The following is a 19,326-nucleotide window of genomic DNA, read 5'->3' on the forward strand; positions in this document are numbered from 1 at the left end:
CCACAATATTCTCATTTTAAAAATGAAGAGTATATAATATTAGTAAAAGACATATTAAGAATTAGCTCAGTGACACACTTAAAATAAGTTGTCAATGGGGAATCAGAGTCAAATAAGAATATTTCTAGTGAGGTACACCCTGTTTGATATGAGATGAGACACCATCCTCTGTTTTCATTATCTGGAAATACGTTTAAAATCACTATTGCTAGAATTTGTAGAAGATACAAAGACTGCTAAAGTGTTAAACAATGGTAAGAACAGGATAGTCATATAAAGTAATTTGGATGTGATAGTAATCTGGGCCCTTCTGAGCAAAATACATTTTAATACAGCCAAGTGTAAAAGTATATAGCTTGAAACAACGAATGTAGGGGAAATGTACAAAAAAAATCATGAGAGCAACAGTTCTGAAAAGAATCTAGGAAAAGGGAAAAGCAACTCAACATGAACTCCCAAGGTGATGCTGTGGTAAAAAAAAGGGTTAATAAAAGCTTTGGATGTATGCACAAGGTAATGATAAGTAGGAGCAGGGAAGTTACTTTACCTCTGTACAGTGTTAATGAAACTGATCCTGGAATATTGTGTACATTTCTGGGGTCAATAATCTAAAAATAATTCTGTAAAATTGTACAGAATGCATAAAACAGACACAAAATCTAGAGAATTTGCCTGACAGTAACAGATTTAAGGAATTCAATCTGTTCAGCTTCTCAAAAAACAGATTAAGAGGTGACATGATTATAGTGTATTAGTATCTTTACAGGGAGAAAATACTGCTTACTAATGGGTTCTTTAATATAGCAGAGAAAAAAATAAAAATAGCATATAGCTGGAAGCTGAAGTCAGATGCACTGAAAAGAGAATAAAGTACATTTTTAAGCACAAAAGTGATCAATCACTCAAACTATAGATGGAAGTTGGGAGCTTTCCTTCTTTAGTTGCCTTCAAATAACTACTGGCTGCCTTTCTGTTTTAGCCAAACACAAATTATGATTTAGTCAAACAAGTTATATGGGTAAATAGGTAATATGTAAAGGCCGATGATACTGTGCATAGGAGTTAAGACTAGAAGATCTAATAGTTCCCTCTGGCCTTAAATACCATGAACCAATCTATGATAAAAAAGAATGCAGGTATATCCCAGAACACCAGGCTCCAAGGTAAATGTCCATTTCCTAGAGTACCTTATGCCCTTTAAATATGAAAGCCATAAATGCAGAACAGAAAAACTGGAACAAGGGACCTGCAAGAATTCAGATGCAACACTCCCTGTCTCAGCCAGGGACAGTAGATGGTACAGATTCAAAGTCAAGACAGTTTTATTGTTCCACTGTAGCCAGGGAAGAGCTATCAGATATTTAAATAGAAAATCATAAAAACAAATGCATATAGTTTGTGGGGACCTCAGGATGTCATCCAGTCCAACCCCATACTCAAGACAGGATCACCCCTCTCAAACATCCCCAAAAATGTCTGCTTAACCCACACTTAAAAAATCCCAGTGATGGAGTTTCCACAATCTTCCTAAGTAATCTGTTTTTTCTAAATGTAGGGCTTTGCAGCTGATCCTTATTGTGTTTCACCCAATTTATTTCATAAAACTTTTCCAATTTATCAAGGGTTTTTGGGATTCTTTAAAGTGTTTCTACCCAACCTCCTTTGGTGTCATTTGCAAGCTGACTAAAAGTACACTCAATTTAATCTTCCATGTCATCACTGATTAACAGTACTAGACCCAGTATTGATACCTTCTCTCGGTAGTCATTGATGACTACTCTTTTAGCTGAGTTTTCCAAGCAGGTATGGAACCACTCTACAGTAGTTTCATCTAGACTCTCCCTACCTTCTTAGGAGAATGCCATGGGGACAGCATTTAATACCCTAGCAAAATATAGGTATGCTATATGCTCTTCCCCCTCCCCCGTCACAGAAGGATGTGCTTTCCTCCTTCCCAGAGGTCTCTTCTAAACAGCGTTTTGTATTATTTTGTGTCTTTTTTAACCAACCCCGAGGAAAGTTATGCTATACTCAAGCAGTTTGCTTTCATGTAGACTGAAACGGATAATGAAATCAGCCCACTGATTTACCTGGTGGCCAGATACTTTTGTGCAGAACACAGATACATCACTCATAATTCTGTCCAGGGACAATGAGGGAACAGTCTGGCCATGTGGTGTCCGCACTTTATCTTATAACCCCTAACCAGATAGATCCTATGGATTAAAGCAGAATTTTGCCAGTAAGCATCAATATACCAATAGCCATGTTAAGAGGTATAGTTCACTTTTTAAAGCATTTAGCAATGTGATAACAGATCCTAAAAAACAGCATTAATTTTTCAGGAATGAAGAAAAAAATCAGTTACATAATTTGGCAGAGCCTTGATTCATCTAAATTGATTAAAAAGTGAAATCTTTATTTCAGTGAGAAATTAGATCTTTTATACAAAGCTAATAAAATGATAGTAGCAAAACATATGTGAAAGATCTAAACTGGATCTCAGAAACTATCAATACTCCATTCAGCATGTAGCTCTATGTGTACTGAACTTTTTCCCTACTCATGATCTTTTTTAATGTGCCATCTGTAGACCCAGAATACAGCTGGGTTCTGCTGTTTATTCTTTCATTTCTAAGCAACAGAAGATGGATTGCAACTAAAAAAGGAGGGCTTTTTTATTTTGGGGGTAAGAAGGGAAGTGGGGAGAAGGAGAGGATTTTGAGTTCTTATTCATCACTCATAATCACTTTCATATCCATATAATATGGCGCTATTTCACTGTCAGGGCGGCTAGGGTCTGGAACCAACTTCCAAGGGAGGTGGTGCAGGCTCCTACCCTGGGGGTTTTTAAGAAGAGGTTAGATGAACACCTTGGTGGGGTCGTTTAACCCAGTACTCTTTCCTGCCATGGCAGGGGGTCGGACTAGATGATCTTCTCAGGTCCCTTCTGACCCTAGGAACTATGAAACAATGATTGATATTTAGAGATCACAGCTTCTCCCTTTGCGATTAAATTTTGAGGCTCTAAAAGTAATAGTTTATATACTGTCTTTTTCACAGCAAGAACAGCATTTGTATGAGTTAAAAAGGATATAGTTTGGTATTTATCAATTATTTACCAAACAGTTACTTAAAAACTAAACGCTGTTTCTTCCTTTGGGGGCTGATAGGGAGCAGAAGAGCACAAACAAGGGAAAGAAAAGTTCTGAAAATAGATGGGGTGCACGTGAGTGGATCTTAAGGTTCAAGGTCTTATTTGTTACTAGCACAGGTTTTCTGTGGATTTTAAAGTGAAGACTGAAAGTGGTGTACACATCAAGAGGGAAAACCTAGACATGGTTACTCTATGGAGCATGCTTCCCTCAAAACTGCCACAAAACACTGTCAGAAAAAATCTGGCATGTCAAAGCTGCTTCTTCTAGCATATTTTGTAACTACTCTTCCCCTTGGGATAACAGGGACAGGGCTGATAAGGAGCCCAGTAGCAGTGTAGCTCTGCAGTCAGTAAGTGAATAGCACAAAGATTCCCTGGAAAATCTCCTTCAGGGAAAAGTGACATTCCACACCTATGCTTGAATTTTTCAGAACGGATCAGGATGTGCAGGTAAATTAATGTTAGTGACAGGGAGGAGTTCAATCAGCAAAATGCCACTTTATTAACTTAACAATGGAGTACGCTGCTATCCATGCAACCCTTCTCACATAGCTGGTATTTAACTTAGTCTGGGGCAGGGTTACTTCTAAGTTATCCTGATCTGCCCCTTGAGAGAAGGTAGATTATACCAAAGGGGGGCGGGGGTTTAGTCTTCAAAGATTTCAGGTCTTTTCTTCTATCTCTGGACAAGCAAAAACCATGCACAAGTTATCATTTACTGCTGGAAGCATTTAACCGTTATCTGTACTAGAAATTTTGAGTGCCAGAAACTAGCTTGGTTGCTCTTCTGTGCTAGTATTTTCTTCCTATATTTCCTATAATCCATGAAGTCTCCCAGCCAAATGTCAATCCTTCTATCCAATTAGAGCACTCTATCATCTGTAAAAAGCTTAGGCATATAGTACCATATGTCCTTGTGTATGAGAACCAGCATCCAGAGAAGACTGGCAACCTTACAGTCTGCAGTCTTTTATGCCCTATCCATGTAAGCTGGCTTGACTGTCCCTCTCATCCTTGCTTCACAAACATTTCAGTCTGGACCAATTTCATTTGTGGTCATTGCTATCCAACCCCTCCCATCACATCTCTAAATCTAACTTCCAAATTTATCCCAGTGCAGGGTCTTAAGCTATTTTTCCTTTATTAGCCTAACTAGGATACTAGGAGGATGAAGTTCACCCATCAACATATGCAAAAGAGACATCAGTTGATTTCACAGTATGCTCCTTTCCCCAAACCACTGGAGGTAGACATCCTCAGCACTGATGTTCAGTTGTGATCTACCCCTCACAACTTGACCCTTCCTTGTGGGCCCAGTGTACTAGAGAGAGAGCCTACAAATCCAGAAACTGACCTTGTTTTTGATACCTATGACTACAAAAGACAAGGACAGTTCATACTCTATACCTGCCCCATAACTGAGCAGTAGGGCTAACTGTGTAGTTTCTAATGCACAACTGACTAGACCCGTTGTGAATCAAAACCACTCCAATGTCATGGATATTATGAAGGTGAGTGTCAAAATTTACATGACTGAGACAGAAATGAGGCAATGCCTTACTCAGTACCAAGGCAAACAACATCTAGTTAGTAGCTACCAGCCCATGTATATACAGGGTCTGGTTCCAACATCTGTGCAACTATAGCAAGCTCTGACCACGTTTACTGGATGCACCTGGTTCTGTAAGAACAATTTCTTAGCTTGGCTGGGCCCGCCCTCCTTCAGTTTGATCTAGTTCTGAAAAGCTTTATTTTCAACAACACTGCTCCTTGCTTAAGCTGCATATCTGCTAATTATGGTGCATGCCTGGAGCTGCCCCATTGATGCCTGTGGCACTACTTCACTATCCCTGAATGCAGTGCAAAGAACAAGTGCAGCTTTAAATAGAGCCACCTCCACCCCAAATTCTACATTCAAGGTAAAGCTTCCAGCCATCCAAACAAACCACAGGGTATCTGTAACCTACTCCGACTCCCTTGATTCTGAACTCCTTTAGTAAGTCTCCTCCATGTCAATTAGTAATGACTGCCAGTCTGCAATAAATGACAGGCTAACAAGACTATTCAAAGTGGTGGTTGAGGCTAACGCATGGTCCCGAAAGACAGGGCCCCTGAAATCAAGAAAGCATTAGCAGTGCCATTATTTATCCCAGAAACATGCCCTCAACACAAGGTATGATAAAATAAAAGACAGTGTAATATAAATGACCTTACCAGCCATGTTTCCTATGCTACTGCTTAATGGCATGAATCATGACTAGTTGTCATATCAAATTTAAATCTATTTATTTCTAAATTACTCATCCCAGGCAGTGACAGCTACCAATGTAACAAACTCTTCAAAGGTACTCTCTCTTGTATAAAATGATCCAGCCACTCCTCACCTGTCTCTGCCTGTCTATTCCCTAATAATACATTCTAAAACCATTTTCCCAAGTGTTAGACTGTACTTCAACTCTAATCCCAAGGTCCAACTGGATTACAAAACTAAGACTCCATTAAACTGCAACAAATACTTCCCCATACTTTTGATTTGAAAGTATGGGAAAGTATTTATTGGTCTTTTCTTTGAACTTACTGCCAAGATAAGGCGGCCTCTTGGCTCCAAAAGGGGTAGCCACTAGGGGGACACACAAAAAAACCTTTACCAAAGGCCATCATCTTAAAGGCAAATATTTAAGGGCATTTATACATGTGCTCTGGGAGTAGGGGGAAGTGATTTAATTAGAGCAGCTCCAATAGCCACTATAATTAAAATGCCTGGAGCATCTCATGTATTGGTGTCCCTACACTGAAAAATGGCAGAAGGGGCACTTTAACTAAAGCTCATTGAACAAGCTTTAGTTAAAGCACCCCCGCCGCCATTTCTCAGTGCGGGGACACTGATACGCAAGATGTTGGAGTCTGCTGGAATGCGGTAATTACCACGCTTGATTAATCAAGTCTGCTCCGACACACAGTATGTCAAAGCAGCCTCTCTGGTTGTGTATAAGTGCCGTAAATGCTCAGTGATCACTTGTACATATTTTAGTGTGACTTTACCAGACCCTTTGATGCCCTTAACATAAGATAACCCTTCCGTGATAAGCTAAAAATTTCAGTTCTCAAGTAGGTTAACTTCTCTGTACTTTCTTGTGGCCAGTTGATTGCCAACTATTCTACTTTCTCATGAAATGCCCTCTAGTGGTGGGTACATTCAGCGACTTGTATTTTCCTGCAAATAAAAATGTTATATGGGCAGTAAAATGCCAGGTACAAGTTCAATTCTCTCAAAGTTGCCTGTTCCAGCATCAGGCTAAATTTTTCAAAAGTCAATCACAACATGGTGCATGGGAATGACCTTGTCAAATTTGTAAAATATTTTAAGCTGGAAACTCAGCTAGTTAATAATTTTACAGAACACGAAGTGACCTAAATGCAGATTTAATGCTGCACTTGCATAGAATCATAGAAGATTAGGGTTGAAAAGGACCTTAGGAGTTCCTCTAGTCCAACCTCCTGCTCAAAGCAGGACCATCCCCAACTAGATCATCCCACCCAAGGCTCTATCTACCTGGGTCTTGAAAACCTCAAAGGATAGAGATTTCACGTTACCTCTGGGCAGTATGTTCCATTACTTTACTACCCTCCTAGTGAAAAAGGTCTTCCTAATATCTAACCTAAACTTCCCTTGCTGCAACTGGGGACCATTGCTCTGTGTTCTCTGCTACTGCAGAGAACAGCCTAGCTTCATCCTCTTTGGAACCATCCCTCAGGTAGCTGAAGGCTGCTATTAAACCGCTCTTGGTCTTTCCTTTTCCAGACTAAATTGGCGTTTTCACATGAGCTACAAAGGTGGTGGGGGGGGGGTGCTTTAATTAAAGTACCCACAGCGTCTCATGTATCAGTGTCCCTGCCCTTCAAAATGGCAGTGGGGGACACTCTAACTAAAGCTTGTTTGATGAGTTTTAGTTAAAGCACCCCCACTGCCATTTTGAAGGAGAGGGAGAGGCACTGATGCATGAAATTCAGAGGCTGCTGGAGGCATGATTAATTGAGTCTACTCCAAAGCACTGTAATTACAGCACATTAGAGTAGGTTCACGTATCTACAGGCACCCGTAAAGCCCAGTTCCCTCAGCCTTTCCTCAGAAATTGTGTCCCAGCCCCCTAACCATTTTTGTTGCCCTCTGCTGGACTCTGTCCAATTTGGCCACATCCTTTCTGTAGTGGGGGGCCCAAAACTGGACACAGTACTCCAGATGCGGCCTCTACAGTGCCATATAGAGGGGAATAATCACTTCCCTCAATCTGCTGGCAACAGCTGTATTAATTCAGCCCAGTATGCCATTAGCCTTCTTCACAACAAGATCACACTGTTGTCTCATATTCAGCTTATTTATCTGCTGTAACCCCTAGGTCCTTTTTTGCAGAGCTACTACTTAACCAGTCGATCCCCAGGAAGTACTGGTGTATGGGATTGTTCTATCCGAAGTGCAGGATTTTCACTTGTCCTTACTGAACCTCATGAGATTTATTCTGGTCCGATCCTCCAATTTTTCTGAATCCTATCCCTGAATCTAGCATGTCTACTACTACTCCCAGCTTGATGTCATCTGCAAAATTGCTGATGGTTCACTCTATCCCATCTTCCAGGTCACTGATGAAGATATTGAACAAAACCACCCCTAGGACCTCACTCCACTTGATACCAGCTGCCAACTAGACATCAAGTCACTGATTAGTACCGTTTCAGCCTGATGATCCAGCCAGTTTTCTATCCACCTTACAGTCCATTCATTCAGCTTATACCACCTTAGGTTGTTTGCAAGAATGTTGTGGGAGACTGTACCAAAAGCCTTGCTAAAGTCAAGGTATATCACACCTACTACTCTCCCCACATCCATACAGCTAGTCATCTCCATAAAAGGCAATCACAGAATCATAGAAAATTAGGGTTGGAAGGGACATCAGGAGGTCATCTAGTCCAACCAACTACTCAAAGCAGGACTATCCCCAGCTAGATTATTCCAGCTTGGGCTATGTCAAGCCGGGCCTTAAAAACCCATAAGGATAGAGATTCCACCACCTCTCTAGGTAACCTGTTCCAGTGCTTCACTACCCTCCTAGTGAGAAAGTTTTTCCTAATATCCAACTTGAACCTCCTTTGCTGCAACTTGAGACCATTGCTCCTTGTTCTGTCACCACTGAGAACAGTCTAACTCCATTCTCTTTGGAACCACCCTTCCAGTAGTTGAAGGCTGCTATTAAATCCATTCCCAGTCTTCTCTTCTGAAGACTAAATCAACCCAGTTCCCTCAGCCTCTCCTCATATGTCATGTGCCCCAGCCCCTGAACCAATTTCCTTGCTTTCTGCTGGACTCTCTCCTACTTGTCCACATCCTTTCTATAATGGGGGGCCCAAATTGGACACAGTACTCCAGATGTGGCCTTACCAGTGCAGAACATAGCCAAATCCTTACTTACCTCCATCCGCTGGTAATGCTCCTACTAATGTATGAGGTAATGCTGACTGGTCTGTAATTCCCTGGATCCTCTTTCTTCCTTTTCTTAAATATAGGCACTATATTTGCCGATTTCTAATCAGCTGGGACTTCCCTCGATTGCGAGAAGTTTTCGAAGACAATGGCCAGCAGCTCTGCAATCACATCAGCCAACTCCCTTACCAGCTCTGGATGCATTGCATCTGGTCCCATGAACTTGTACACTTCCCCATTTTCTGAATAGTCCCTAACCTGTTCTTTCACCACTGAGGGCTGCTGACCTTCTTCCCAAATGGTGCTGCCTGGTGCATTAGTCTGGGAGCTGACCTTGCCTGTGAAGACCAGGATAAAAAAAGGCATTGAGTATTTCAGCCTTTTTCTTATCATCTGTCATTAGGTTGCCTCCCCCATTCAGTGGCAGGGATGAATCCAGACTTAGTGGGGCTCACAGAAACCTGGTGGGATCCTACCCACGACTGGGTGGTGGGCATTCAAATATACACGCTATATAGAAGGGACAGGACTGGGAGGAAAGGCGGGGGGCAGGGTCGCCCTCTATGTCAAAGAGCAACTCACATCGTCAAGAATTAGCTTTGGGGCAGAGGAAGGTCAGACAGAGGCACTGTGGGTCAAACTTCAAGGGGGGCAAGGCAAAAGGGATCTTATGGTGGGTGTCTACTATAGACCACCCTGCCAAGGGGTTGAGTTGGACCAGAATTTCTCAGTACAGCTTATGGAGGCAGTTAGGTCTAGGGATGTCATTGTCATGGGGGACCTAAACTACCCAGACATCTGCTGGGAGGAGCAGTCAGCCAGGTCTGACCGTTCGTGTAGGTTCCTAGCTGAAATACAGGACCTCCACCTTATCCAGGCCCACTAGGGGAGATGCCTTGCTGGACCTGGTCTTGGCCACTGGGGATGACCTGGTGAGGGGACTGCAGGTCCTTGACCACCTGGGTGACAGTGATCATCGCCTACTGGCATTCACCATCCAGCGCAGTGCTGAGGGATTATACCAAGACTAAAGCCCCTGACTTCAGAAAAGCCAACTCCAACGAACTTAGGAGATTAGTGGGGGCCCTGAGGGCCCAAAAGGTAGAGGATATGGGAGTCCGTGAGGGATGGTCATACCTTAGGGGATGATCCTCCAGGCTCAGAGTGTGACAGTCCCCGAGAGAAAGAAGGGGGGTAAGAGTGCTCTGAAACCCCCACAGCTCTGCAAAGGCACTCGAGAATGCCTGAGGGCCAAAAGGGAGGCATACACCCAGTGGAAGTGAGGGGCTATCACCAAGAAGGAATACTCCTCCTTGGCCCATGAGTGTAGGAGGGCCATTAGGAAGGCCAAGGTGGGGGTGGAGCTCAGGCTAGTGACCAGGATTAAGGACACAAAAAGTCCTTCTTCAAATACAATGGGAGTAAGAAGAGGGCATCGGGTAATGTAGGGCCCCTGCTAGACTCCACTGGTAACCTTGTGGCTACACCAGACGAGAAAGCCAAAATTTTTAACAAGTTCTTTGCCTCTGTTTTCTTGGACAAGGACCAGGACAGCTCTCCTACCTCAGGTAGGGGCAATCTTGGGGATAGCACTGCCAGGCCTCGGGTCTGTGCAGATGTAGTTAGGGATCTTCTGGAAGGGCTGGATGTTTTTAAATCTGCGGGCCCCGATGCCCTCCTCCCATGGGTGTTGAGAGAGCTGGTGGGGGTCATTGCTGTGCCCTTGGCCCGGCTGTACGAGCAATTGGTGGTCCACAGGCCAGGTGCCCGGAGATTGGAAAATACCTAATGTGGTCTCCATTTATAAGAAAGGGAGAAAGGAGGACCCAGGAAACTATAGGCCCATAAGCCCCACATCGGTCTTGGGGAAAATCCTTGAAAAAATTATCAAGGATCACATCTGTGAGGGGCCAGCAGGGGAGATCATGCCCAGGGGAAATCAACATGGGTTCATCAAAGGCAGGTCCTGCCAGACCAATCTGATGGCCTTTTATGAACAGGTAACTAAATCCCTGGATGATGGTGTCGCTGTGGATGTAGTCTTTCTGGACTTTAAGAAGGCCTTTGACACTGTCTCTCACCCCATTCTCATTAATAAATTGAGTGACTGTGGCATTGATGCCTACACAGTTGGATAGGTCAAAAATTGGCTGATGGGGTGCACCCAGAGTGGTGGTGGATGGGTCGTACTCAACCCGGTGGGATGTAAATAGTGGGGTCCCCCAAGGCTCGGTCCTGGGGCCTACACTGTTCAACATCTTCATCAGCGACTTGGACAAGGGGGTGGAAAACATGTTGTTCAAGTTTGCTGATGACACCAAGATATGGGGAGAGGTAGGCACGCTCCACCAAGATATGGGGAGAGGTAGGCACGCTCGAAGGGAGAGAGAGGCTGCAATTAGATTTAGACAGACTACAGAAGTGGGCGGATGGTAACAGGATGGGGTTCAATGTAGATAAATGCAGGGTGCTGCACCTGGGGAGAAGGAATCCACAGCATACATACAAGCTGGGGAGCTCCCCCCTTGTGAACACAGAGGTGGAAAGGGATCTTGGAGTCATTATTGATTCCAAGATGAACATGAGCTGCCAATGCCAGACCGCAGCCAGCAAGGCCAGGCATACCTTGTTATGCATCCAAAGGTGCATCTCAAGCCGGTCCAAAGAAGTGATACTCCTCCTCTACACGACATTGGTCAGGCCACAATTGAAGTACTGCGCCCAGTACTGGGCACTGCACTTTAAGAAGGATGTGGCCTGCCTTGAGAGGGTTCAGAGGAGGGCCACCCGCTTGGTTGGAGGGCAACAGGGCAGGCCCTGTGAGGAGAGGCTGAGGGACCTGAACCTGTTCAGCCTCAGCAAGCAGAGGCCGAGGGGGGATTTGATGGCTGCCTACAAACTCATTAGGGAAGATCAGCAGCAAATAGGAAGGGCCCTATTCCCCCCAGCAGCACCTGAGGTGACAAGGAACAATGGCCAGAAGCTGCTAGAGAATAGGTTCAGGTTAGAGATTAGGAGGCACTATTCCACGGTCAGGATGGCTAGGATCTGGAACCAACTTCCTAGGGAAGTGGTTCTCGCTCCTACCTTGGGCAAATTCAGAAAGAGTTTGGACGAACACCTGTCTGGGGTCGTGTGATCCCAGCGTGTGCTCCTGCCAGTAGCAGGGGGGGTAGGGGGGGGGTGTCAGACTAGATGATCTGTTCAGGTCCCTTCTGACCCCAAACGACTATGAAACTATGAAGTAAGGGACCCACACTTTCCCCAACTCCTCTTGTTGCTAACATACTTGTAGAAAAGCTTCTTGTTACCCTCCACATCCCTTGCTAGCTGCAACTCCAGTTGTACTTTGGCCTTCCTGACTTCATCCCTATACGCCCGAGCAATATTCTCATACTCCTCTCCACCCAAGTTGTTTGTCCAGACTTTCACTTCTTGTAGGCTTCCTTTTTGTGTTTAAGCTCAGCAAAGAGTTCTCTGCTAAGCCAAGCTGGTTGCTTGCCACATTTGTTATTCTTCCTGCACACTGGGATTTTTTTTTCCTATGCCCTCAGTAAGATTTCTTTAAAACACAACCAGCTCTCCCAGACTCCTTTCCCCTCAATGGGCCTCCCAGGGGATCCTGCCCATCAGTTCCCCGAGAGAGTCAAAGTCTGCTTTTCTGAAGTCCAAGGTCCTTACTTTGCTGCTTTTTCTTCCTTTCGTCAAGATTCTGACTTCAATCATCTTGTAGTTGCTGCTGCCCAAACTGCCATCCACTTCTACATCCTGCACAAATTCTTCCCTGTTTGTAAGCAGTAGGTCAGGAAGAGCACCTCTCCTTGTTGGTCTCTCCAACACTTGTACCAGGAAGTTGTCTCCAATGCTCTCCAAAAAGTTCCTGGATTGCCTGTGCACTGCTGTATTGCCCTCCTAGCAGATGTCAGGGTGACTGAAGTCTCCCATGAGAACCAGGGCCTATGATTGGGAAAATTCTGCTAGCTGTTTGAAGAAAGCTCATCTACCTCATTCTCTTGGTCTGGTGGTCTATAAAAGACACCCACTGTGATATCATCCTTGTTGCTCTGACCCTAACCCAAATATTTTCAACAAACCTATCTCCAGTTTCATACTGGAGCTCTGAGCAATCATACAGCTATTTTACATAAAGAACAATTCCTCCTCCTCTTCTCCCCTGCCTGTCCTTACTAAACAGTTTATGGGTATCCATGACAGTTCTCCAGTCATGCAACCTATCCCACCAAGTCTGTTATTCCAATCACGTCACAGATCTGTGACTGTGTGAAGACTTCCAATTCTTCCTGTTTCTTTTCCAGGATCCTGGCATTCTTGTACAGCTATCTGAGGTAACTAGCCAATTACCCTACTTTCTCAAGAAGAATGAGAAAGCCTCCCGTTTCCCCCTCATGTAGACTGCCTTCCTTAACTATGACTTATTGCTGCATCACATGCAGGATACCAAAACCATAGAAGGGAGGGCCTTAAGAGTAAGATAATCAGTGAAGAATCCTGTATTCTCTATAACAATTCAGAAGTAATAGTTTTAGAACTGGATTTAATACGTACTTATATAAATTCCTGATACTTTTATTTGCTTCCTCAAAAACAAATAAATTTGGAGAAAATTTAGATAAACTGTTAAGATGGTTAAACATTTTCTGGTCACATACATCACCTCTCCGCCTCTTACGGGCTCCGAAAACCTACCAAGAAGTCTTTTCATATATAAATCAACCCAGTCTGTCCAGTTAGTATAATCTCATAACAGACTCCTCAGTACTTCCAATATAATTAAAGAAGAGCTCCTTTGAACTGCTCGTTCCTCCTGCTGTTCCCATATGGGTGCTGGATAGTTGTCTCATGCTTATTTATAATTCACTGGGTGTTTCCTTTGTCCAGTCACAGGCTTCCTAATATGAGAGGAAAGCTTCCTAATATGAGAGGAAAGAAAATACTTTCCTTTGCTAAATGTGAAAAAAAAAAAACAGCCTGATCTCCTCTTACAAGTTTGTGGTTTTCATACCAGTCATCTCATCTGTATAACACAGGGGTGGGCAAAATATGGCCCACAGGCCACATCCAGCCCACCAGGCCATTCTATCCAGCCCACTGGGCTCCTAACATTTTTTTTTTAAATGTATATTTATCTGCCCCTGGCTGCCTGCCATAGATGACAGGAGCCAGAGGTAGCAAGATCCAGGGGAAGCCGGCAGCAGAACCCGGTGGCCCCCCACTCCCAGCCAGAAGCTTTTGCCTTAGAGGAAACTTCTGGCCTGGGAGCCTGGGGCTGTTCCCTCCACTGGAGAGGGAAATTCAGGTACGAATGCACAGGGGAGGACAGGGAGGATCACCATGCAAAAAGAGCCAGCCAGGCCCAGCCAGCATCACGCAGTTCTCAACTGGTGTGGTGCTGGAGCTGCGGGTGGGGAGTGGCAGGCTGGCGGGTGAGTGATGAGGGTGGGTAAGGAGGGAAGGGAAAGAAAGCAGTGAGGGAAAGGCAGCAGGGACAGGGCCGGGGGGGAAGTGGCAGCGGGTGGGAGCTGCGGGGGGCCCAAGGGTCAGGGCCAGCGGCAGCAGGAGCCAGCTGGGAACCGTGAGGCTGGGCTGCCTCCTGCTGTGTTCTGTGGTTCTGGCATCGCAGCCAGGAACAGCGCACTGCTGGGAGGTACCTGGCCCTGCTGCGCCACACTGCTTGGTTCCTGGCTGCAGTGCCAGGATCCCAGAACACAGCAGGAGCCAGCCCTGTCCCTGTGGTTCTGCCTGCTCCTGCTGCCACCTCTACCATGGCATGCCTGCAGCTCCTGCACTCGCAGCAGGGAAAGCCCCACACTGGAGCCCACTGCCTTCCCTGCCCCCTGCTGCGCCGGGCCCTGGACTCAGCCCAGAGTGGAGGGAGCCCTGTCCCCTGCTTCCCTGCAGAGTCCAGTGCAGGGCTTTCCTGTGAGAGGGAGGGAGCTGCAGGCACACAATGTGGAGCCTCCATGATAAGAGGCGGCTGGGCAGGCTGCGCTCCTCACTCCCGTGCACAGCGCTGCCTGGAGCCATGCCCCACCAAGCATGGCAAACCCAAAACAGCTAGAGTATCTATGTCGATCAGGAGTGTGAAAAAGGTCATAATTCAATTTTTATAATTATGCTGGCAAAAAGCTAATGTAGACACAGCTATAGTAGCAAAAGAGTTATTTTGCTGCTACAGCTTCTTCTGTTCAGTGAAATTTTGCAACAAAGTGGCATCTCCACTAACTACACTGGCAAACCTTCTAAATGTAGATATGCCATATTGCACTCTGTGCCTCAGCACAACCCTAAACCTGGCCCCCTAGGAAAGCTTGGGAGGGTCAATTTTATATAATTATGAGGACTTTTCTTCTTCCAGGGTCATTGCTGAAGGAATGTTTCAATCTTTGATATCTTTTACTCATCAGATTTCAGGTGACTTTGAGAATAGGATGAAATATATCTTTTGAATATTTTAGCCAATGGACTTTTATTAGTCAATATGATTCCACTTACAGAGTTTAAAATTCTAGTATAGGCAGATCAAGCAGTATGTTAACATGTTAGCTGGTCAAAGGGAATCCTGGGGCAAATGTATAAGCAAAAATTTCTTGGCTAACATGGTTTTAAAATAACCTTTATTTTAATCTTGACAGAGCCTAAAAAGTGTGATAGGTAAGCTTTGTTTAGCATACTGGCTTGCTGAGAACTTAAGTCATTCTCACAATTCCCAATGATTTGATTCAGTTATGTTTTATTTCAGTACTATATCTTATTTCATTTAAAAATGCTCACTAGACATAGCAGAAACTATTTAAAAATATTTCTAAATTTAAGGACAAGAGTAGAGATAAATTTCAATGGCTCAGTGCACACTGTCCTCTATCTGAAAAACTGTGATTGTTCATTCATGAATAGCTACAATTGTAGTTTATTTAAGAAATATGGTGATAGGTACCGTACATTAAAGATCAGAATCTGACCTTATAGGACCTCTCTCAGTATCAGTTATTGCCATGAATTACATATTTTTAGGTAAGGAATAAGACAGACACATTCAATTTCTCTCTGTTTGCAATGAGAAGCTGGAGGGGAACAATTTTAGGCTGTATAGAGATTAGTAACTCTTTAAAACTTATTCTTTGTGAAGGAACTTATTATTCACAAAGTATAGGAAAAAGAGTATGGAACTGGGAAGGATATTAAGAGTAAGAATTTAGGAAGAATATTAAAACTTTTCTTTTGCCAAGATTTAATATTTGTTAAAGTTCACTTTTTTCCCCAGGTTTGTCCCATGTAAGGCTTACTCTTATTTCCCTTTTGCAGCTTCAAAACCAGTTTCAAGAAGCCAGCCTAGAAACAAACATGTTGCAGCTCTGCAGAATTTTACTACAATACTTTTTTAATACAACCATTTCCTGCTTGTTAAAGGTGCCAGGCTGCAAGCTGGCCCTAAAAGCTGAGGCTTAGGTAATGCACATGTTAGATATGCCATGATATAGATCAGTGAATGTGGAGCCTTCCCTATATTGCCAAGACAACTATAACCTGAAATAAATATACATTAATAGAAGGTGAGATGATGATGTAGTATACATGATCATTGAATTCTCAGCACTATTGACAAAACTGCCAACAAAATGTAAATTACAGCATCAGTTATGCTAGTACCTCTTTTACTATGACCAAGATTACCAATTACTTTCACAGGCAACAACTAGCTGTCATCACTTGGGGCATGGGTCTCATCAGAAACTGAGTATGTTACATCCAGTTTGTAAAATGGATGTATGTTAGAACCATTCTGCTCCAAGTTGTCTCTCAAAGCAAACTGAAGTATTGGCAATTTTCAAGTTCTTGTTAACACACCGATCATCAATTCTGTTTATATAGTAGAGAAGTGGAAAGAGGCGAGTAGTTTTACCATGTGTGTCTAGCAATGATACAGAGACACCCAATTTGTAGTTTTTACCTCCACCTCCAATAATTCTACCGCAAACTGCTATTATAATTAATCATGTTTATTATGGTAGTTTGTGCATTAGGAAATAAACTTCATCCCTCGAATCACAAGTCTGTTTTTTTTTCCCCATTTCCCCAACAATTCATGCTTCCCTCTCAGTAAAATATTATTGTAAATGCACAGAAAAATGTCATTTCCTCTCACGTAAATCTGTTCACTTCCTTCTGCCAACCTCCTGGGTACTGACATTATGCAGGTTCACATTCCAAATATCTTTTGATAAAATTAAACATTTTCTTTGACCTTTTCTAGGGTCAACTAGCAAAGGATCAACTGGCAGCTTTAGAAGACGTACATTAGTAGGTCAGTCTTATTTGGCCTGACACTGACCCTCCTTTGCTTGAGATGCAAGGATGGACTGAATCTTTTTACTTGGATTACAGTTCAGATTAATTAAACAAAACATATGCACACACAGAGAAAAATTCAGAAAGGATAACCTGCATGCTTTTACTCTGAGGTAGGTAGTTATTTCCTTACATTATGTTATATGGTATTATTTTATTTCTCTATATTATGACAACAAGTAGGCTTCCTTTCTTAACACAAAAGAAAAACCATGCCCCCTCCAACACACACACACACACACTTTTTGGGGTTTTTTAAATGTATACTACTAAACTTACCATATCACTCTGAGGTTCCGAGACCACAATTGGCTGGCCTGTATCACATGTCTTTCTTATATTAACATCCAGTGGAATGTCTCCTGTATTAAAAACAATAAAATATATTTATACAAAGACTTAATATTTCTTAAATGTGCTTCATTTAACTACCCTTGAAGCTACTTGAAATCAAATTCCAGTTCAGGCTATCCTTTGAATTACTCAATCTCCAAAAACAGCATTTAAAATGAAAATTAGCTGCAGCTGAGTTCTACATATCCACAATCATTAACACCATGTAAAAGCTGGACCTTTTCATTTTCTGGATAACTTGGAATGTGTTTTGTAGTCTCTCGTAATGACACAGGGATTGCTTACTTCTTGGTTGTAAGTGCAGGAAAAAAAAATTAAACACTAGTCATTTTGGTTAATGAAAAATAGGAATATTTCTTTGAGTGTTTGGAAAATATTTATTATGCAACATATTGTTCAGCAAATTTTTAGACTGTGTATAATACATCTCACTCTTTAACCATGTTTTGATATTTTAATCACTATTCAAAGACACATTTAAATACTTAACTGCCAAACAACAAATTGTGTTACTACTTTTAGTTGGCCACTGACATAATTAAGTATTAACTATGTATTCAGCTCATTTTTCTTTTAAATAGAAATCTACTATATATTCTGCTTTTTTAATCAACAGGGAACTGTCACACGAGAAAGAAGTTTTATGAAGAAAAATCAAATAGTAGCCCTTTGGATATCTTCCCTTCTTATTTTTTTCAGCATTTAAATTGCAAAATGTTTAAAATCCTATAATTACTACATCGCAAAACACATGAGAGAGATGCACAAAAACTGATAACATGTAATAAGGATCTTAATTCTACTGTACACTACAGGGCAGACTACTTTTGACTTGGCCTTGTCTAAACTTAATCACATTTGGACTTAAAAATGGAATTGAGCCACTCTATTATATATGAAGATTTAAGTCTGCCTTCTCCCAATATACTCTGCATTTATTCTTTCAGTGCAGAATAAATTTTCCTCAAATTTACAAGTAAATACATTAATTTGAGTTCAAAATTATTAAAAATGGCCCCTTTAATAAATTGGGAACTAGATCCTTTCTTTAACTTGGCAATGGAATTAACTAGCCTTCAAGTTTCTCACATAATTAAATCTTACCAATATTTTGTACATAAACCACATTTTGAAAATATTTTCTTTAGGATTCATTTTTGGAGCTATGTCTGATACCTAAAAGTCACTTCTTTAGTTGCAGCTGAATAATAATGGTTTTCTTAGGGTAATTCTATTTACTGCTCCATTTCAAAATGGGACCTGCCTCCTATTGTCAAAATGGAACACGAACTGAATTTACTAAGTATTCAAGCACCTAATAAAGGATATAAGTGCATAGTGGTATTTACAGAAAGCACACCGACCAAGTTAGAAAAGAAAGTAGCTAAACAATGAAAGAATTCTGCAAGAACATCGGAAGCAGAATCCCTGCAAGAGAATCAGGGGATCTACTGCTTTACCACGGGTAAAAGCAGGAAGATAAAGAAAGATAAAAATGGTGCTGCTGAAAAGATGGACACTTTTTTCTTACTATTCTCTGCTACAGTGAAGAACTAGCAAGGTACACGCAACCATAACAATTATACAATTATAACAAGGATGCTGATATAAACTGTTATGATGCATCTGGTTAGTCCACATAATTCTGAAATAGTACAAGTACAACAAAACAGCTCCAACTTTATCTTACTTCATTCAGAGCTATTTAGCTAACTTGTATCGCAATAAGATCATACAGATGTAACATTGGAACAGATGTAACTGGAAGAGCTGCTCCAGGCTCCCAAGTGTCAACTGCCCTCCTATTTCAAAGCAGTTAGAAAGTCTGTTTGTATATTGTCACGGAGTGGGACCTAGGAGCAGCCGTGATCCCGCTAGCGCCCCCTGCCGTGCCAATTAGGAGATCCAGCACCCTCTTATTCTCGCCCGCCACGTCTTTGATCTTTTATAGTTTAATATGGGAGGCTGCCTT

The 19,326-nt window shown here is 42.5% G+C and overlaps 1 protein-coding gene across 2 annotated transcripts in view; it reads right to left on the bottom strand.

The window, feature by feature from the left end:
• The window catches only part of NUBPL (nucleotide binding protein like), a 286,398-nt gene that overhangs the window by 16,240 nt on the left and 250,832 nt on the right, over window positions 1-19,326 (bottom strand). For both annotated transcript variants that reach the window (XM_019518913.1, XM_019518914.1), the window contains exon 10: window positions 17,280-17,362. In XM_019518913.1, coding sequence (XP_019374458.1) covers window positions 17,280-17,362 — 83 coding nt within the window. The remainder of the gene's footprint in view (window positions 1-17,279; window positions 17,363-19,326) is intronic.

Source organism: Gavialis gangeticus, unplaced genomic scaffold (assembly GCF_001723915.1).
Source record: "Gavialis gangeticus isolate Ggan-Ray unplaced genomic scaffold, GavGan_comp1, whole genome shotgun sequence".
Lineage (NCBI taxonomy): Eukaryota > Metazoa > Chordata > Crocodylia > Gavialidae > Gavialis > Gavialis gangeticus.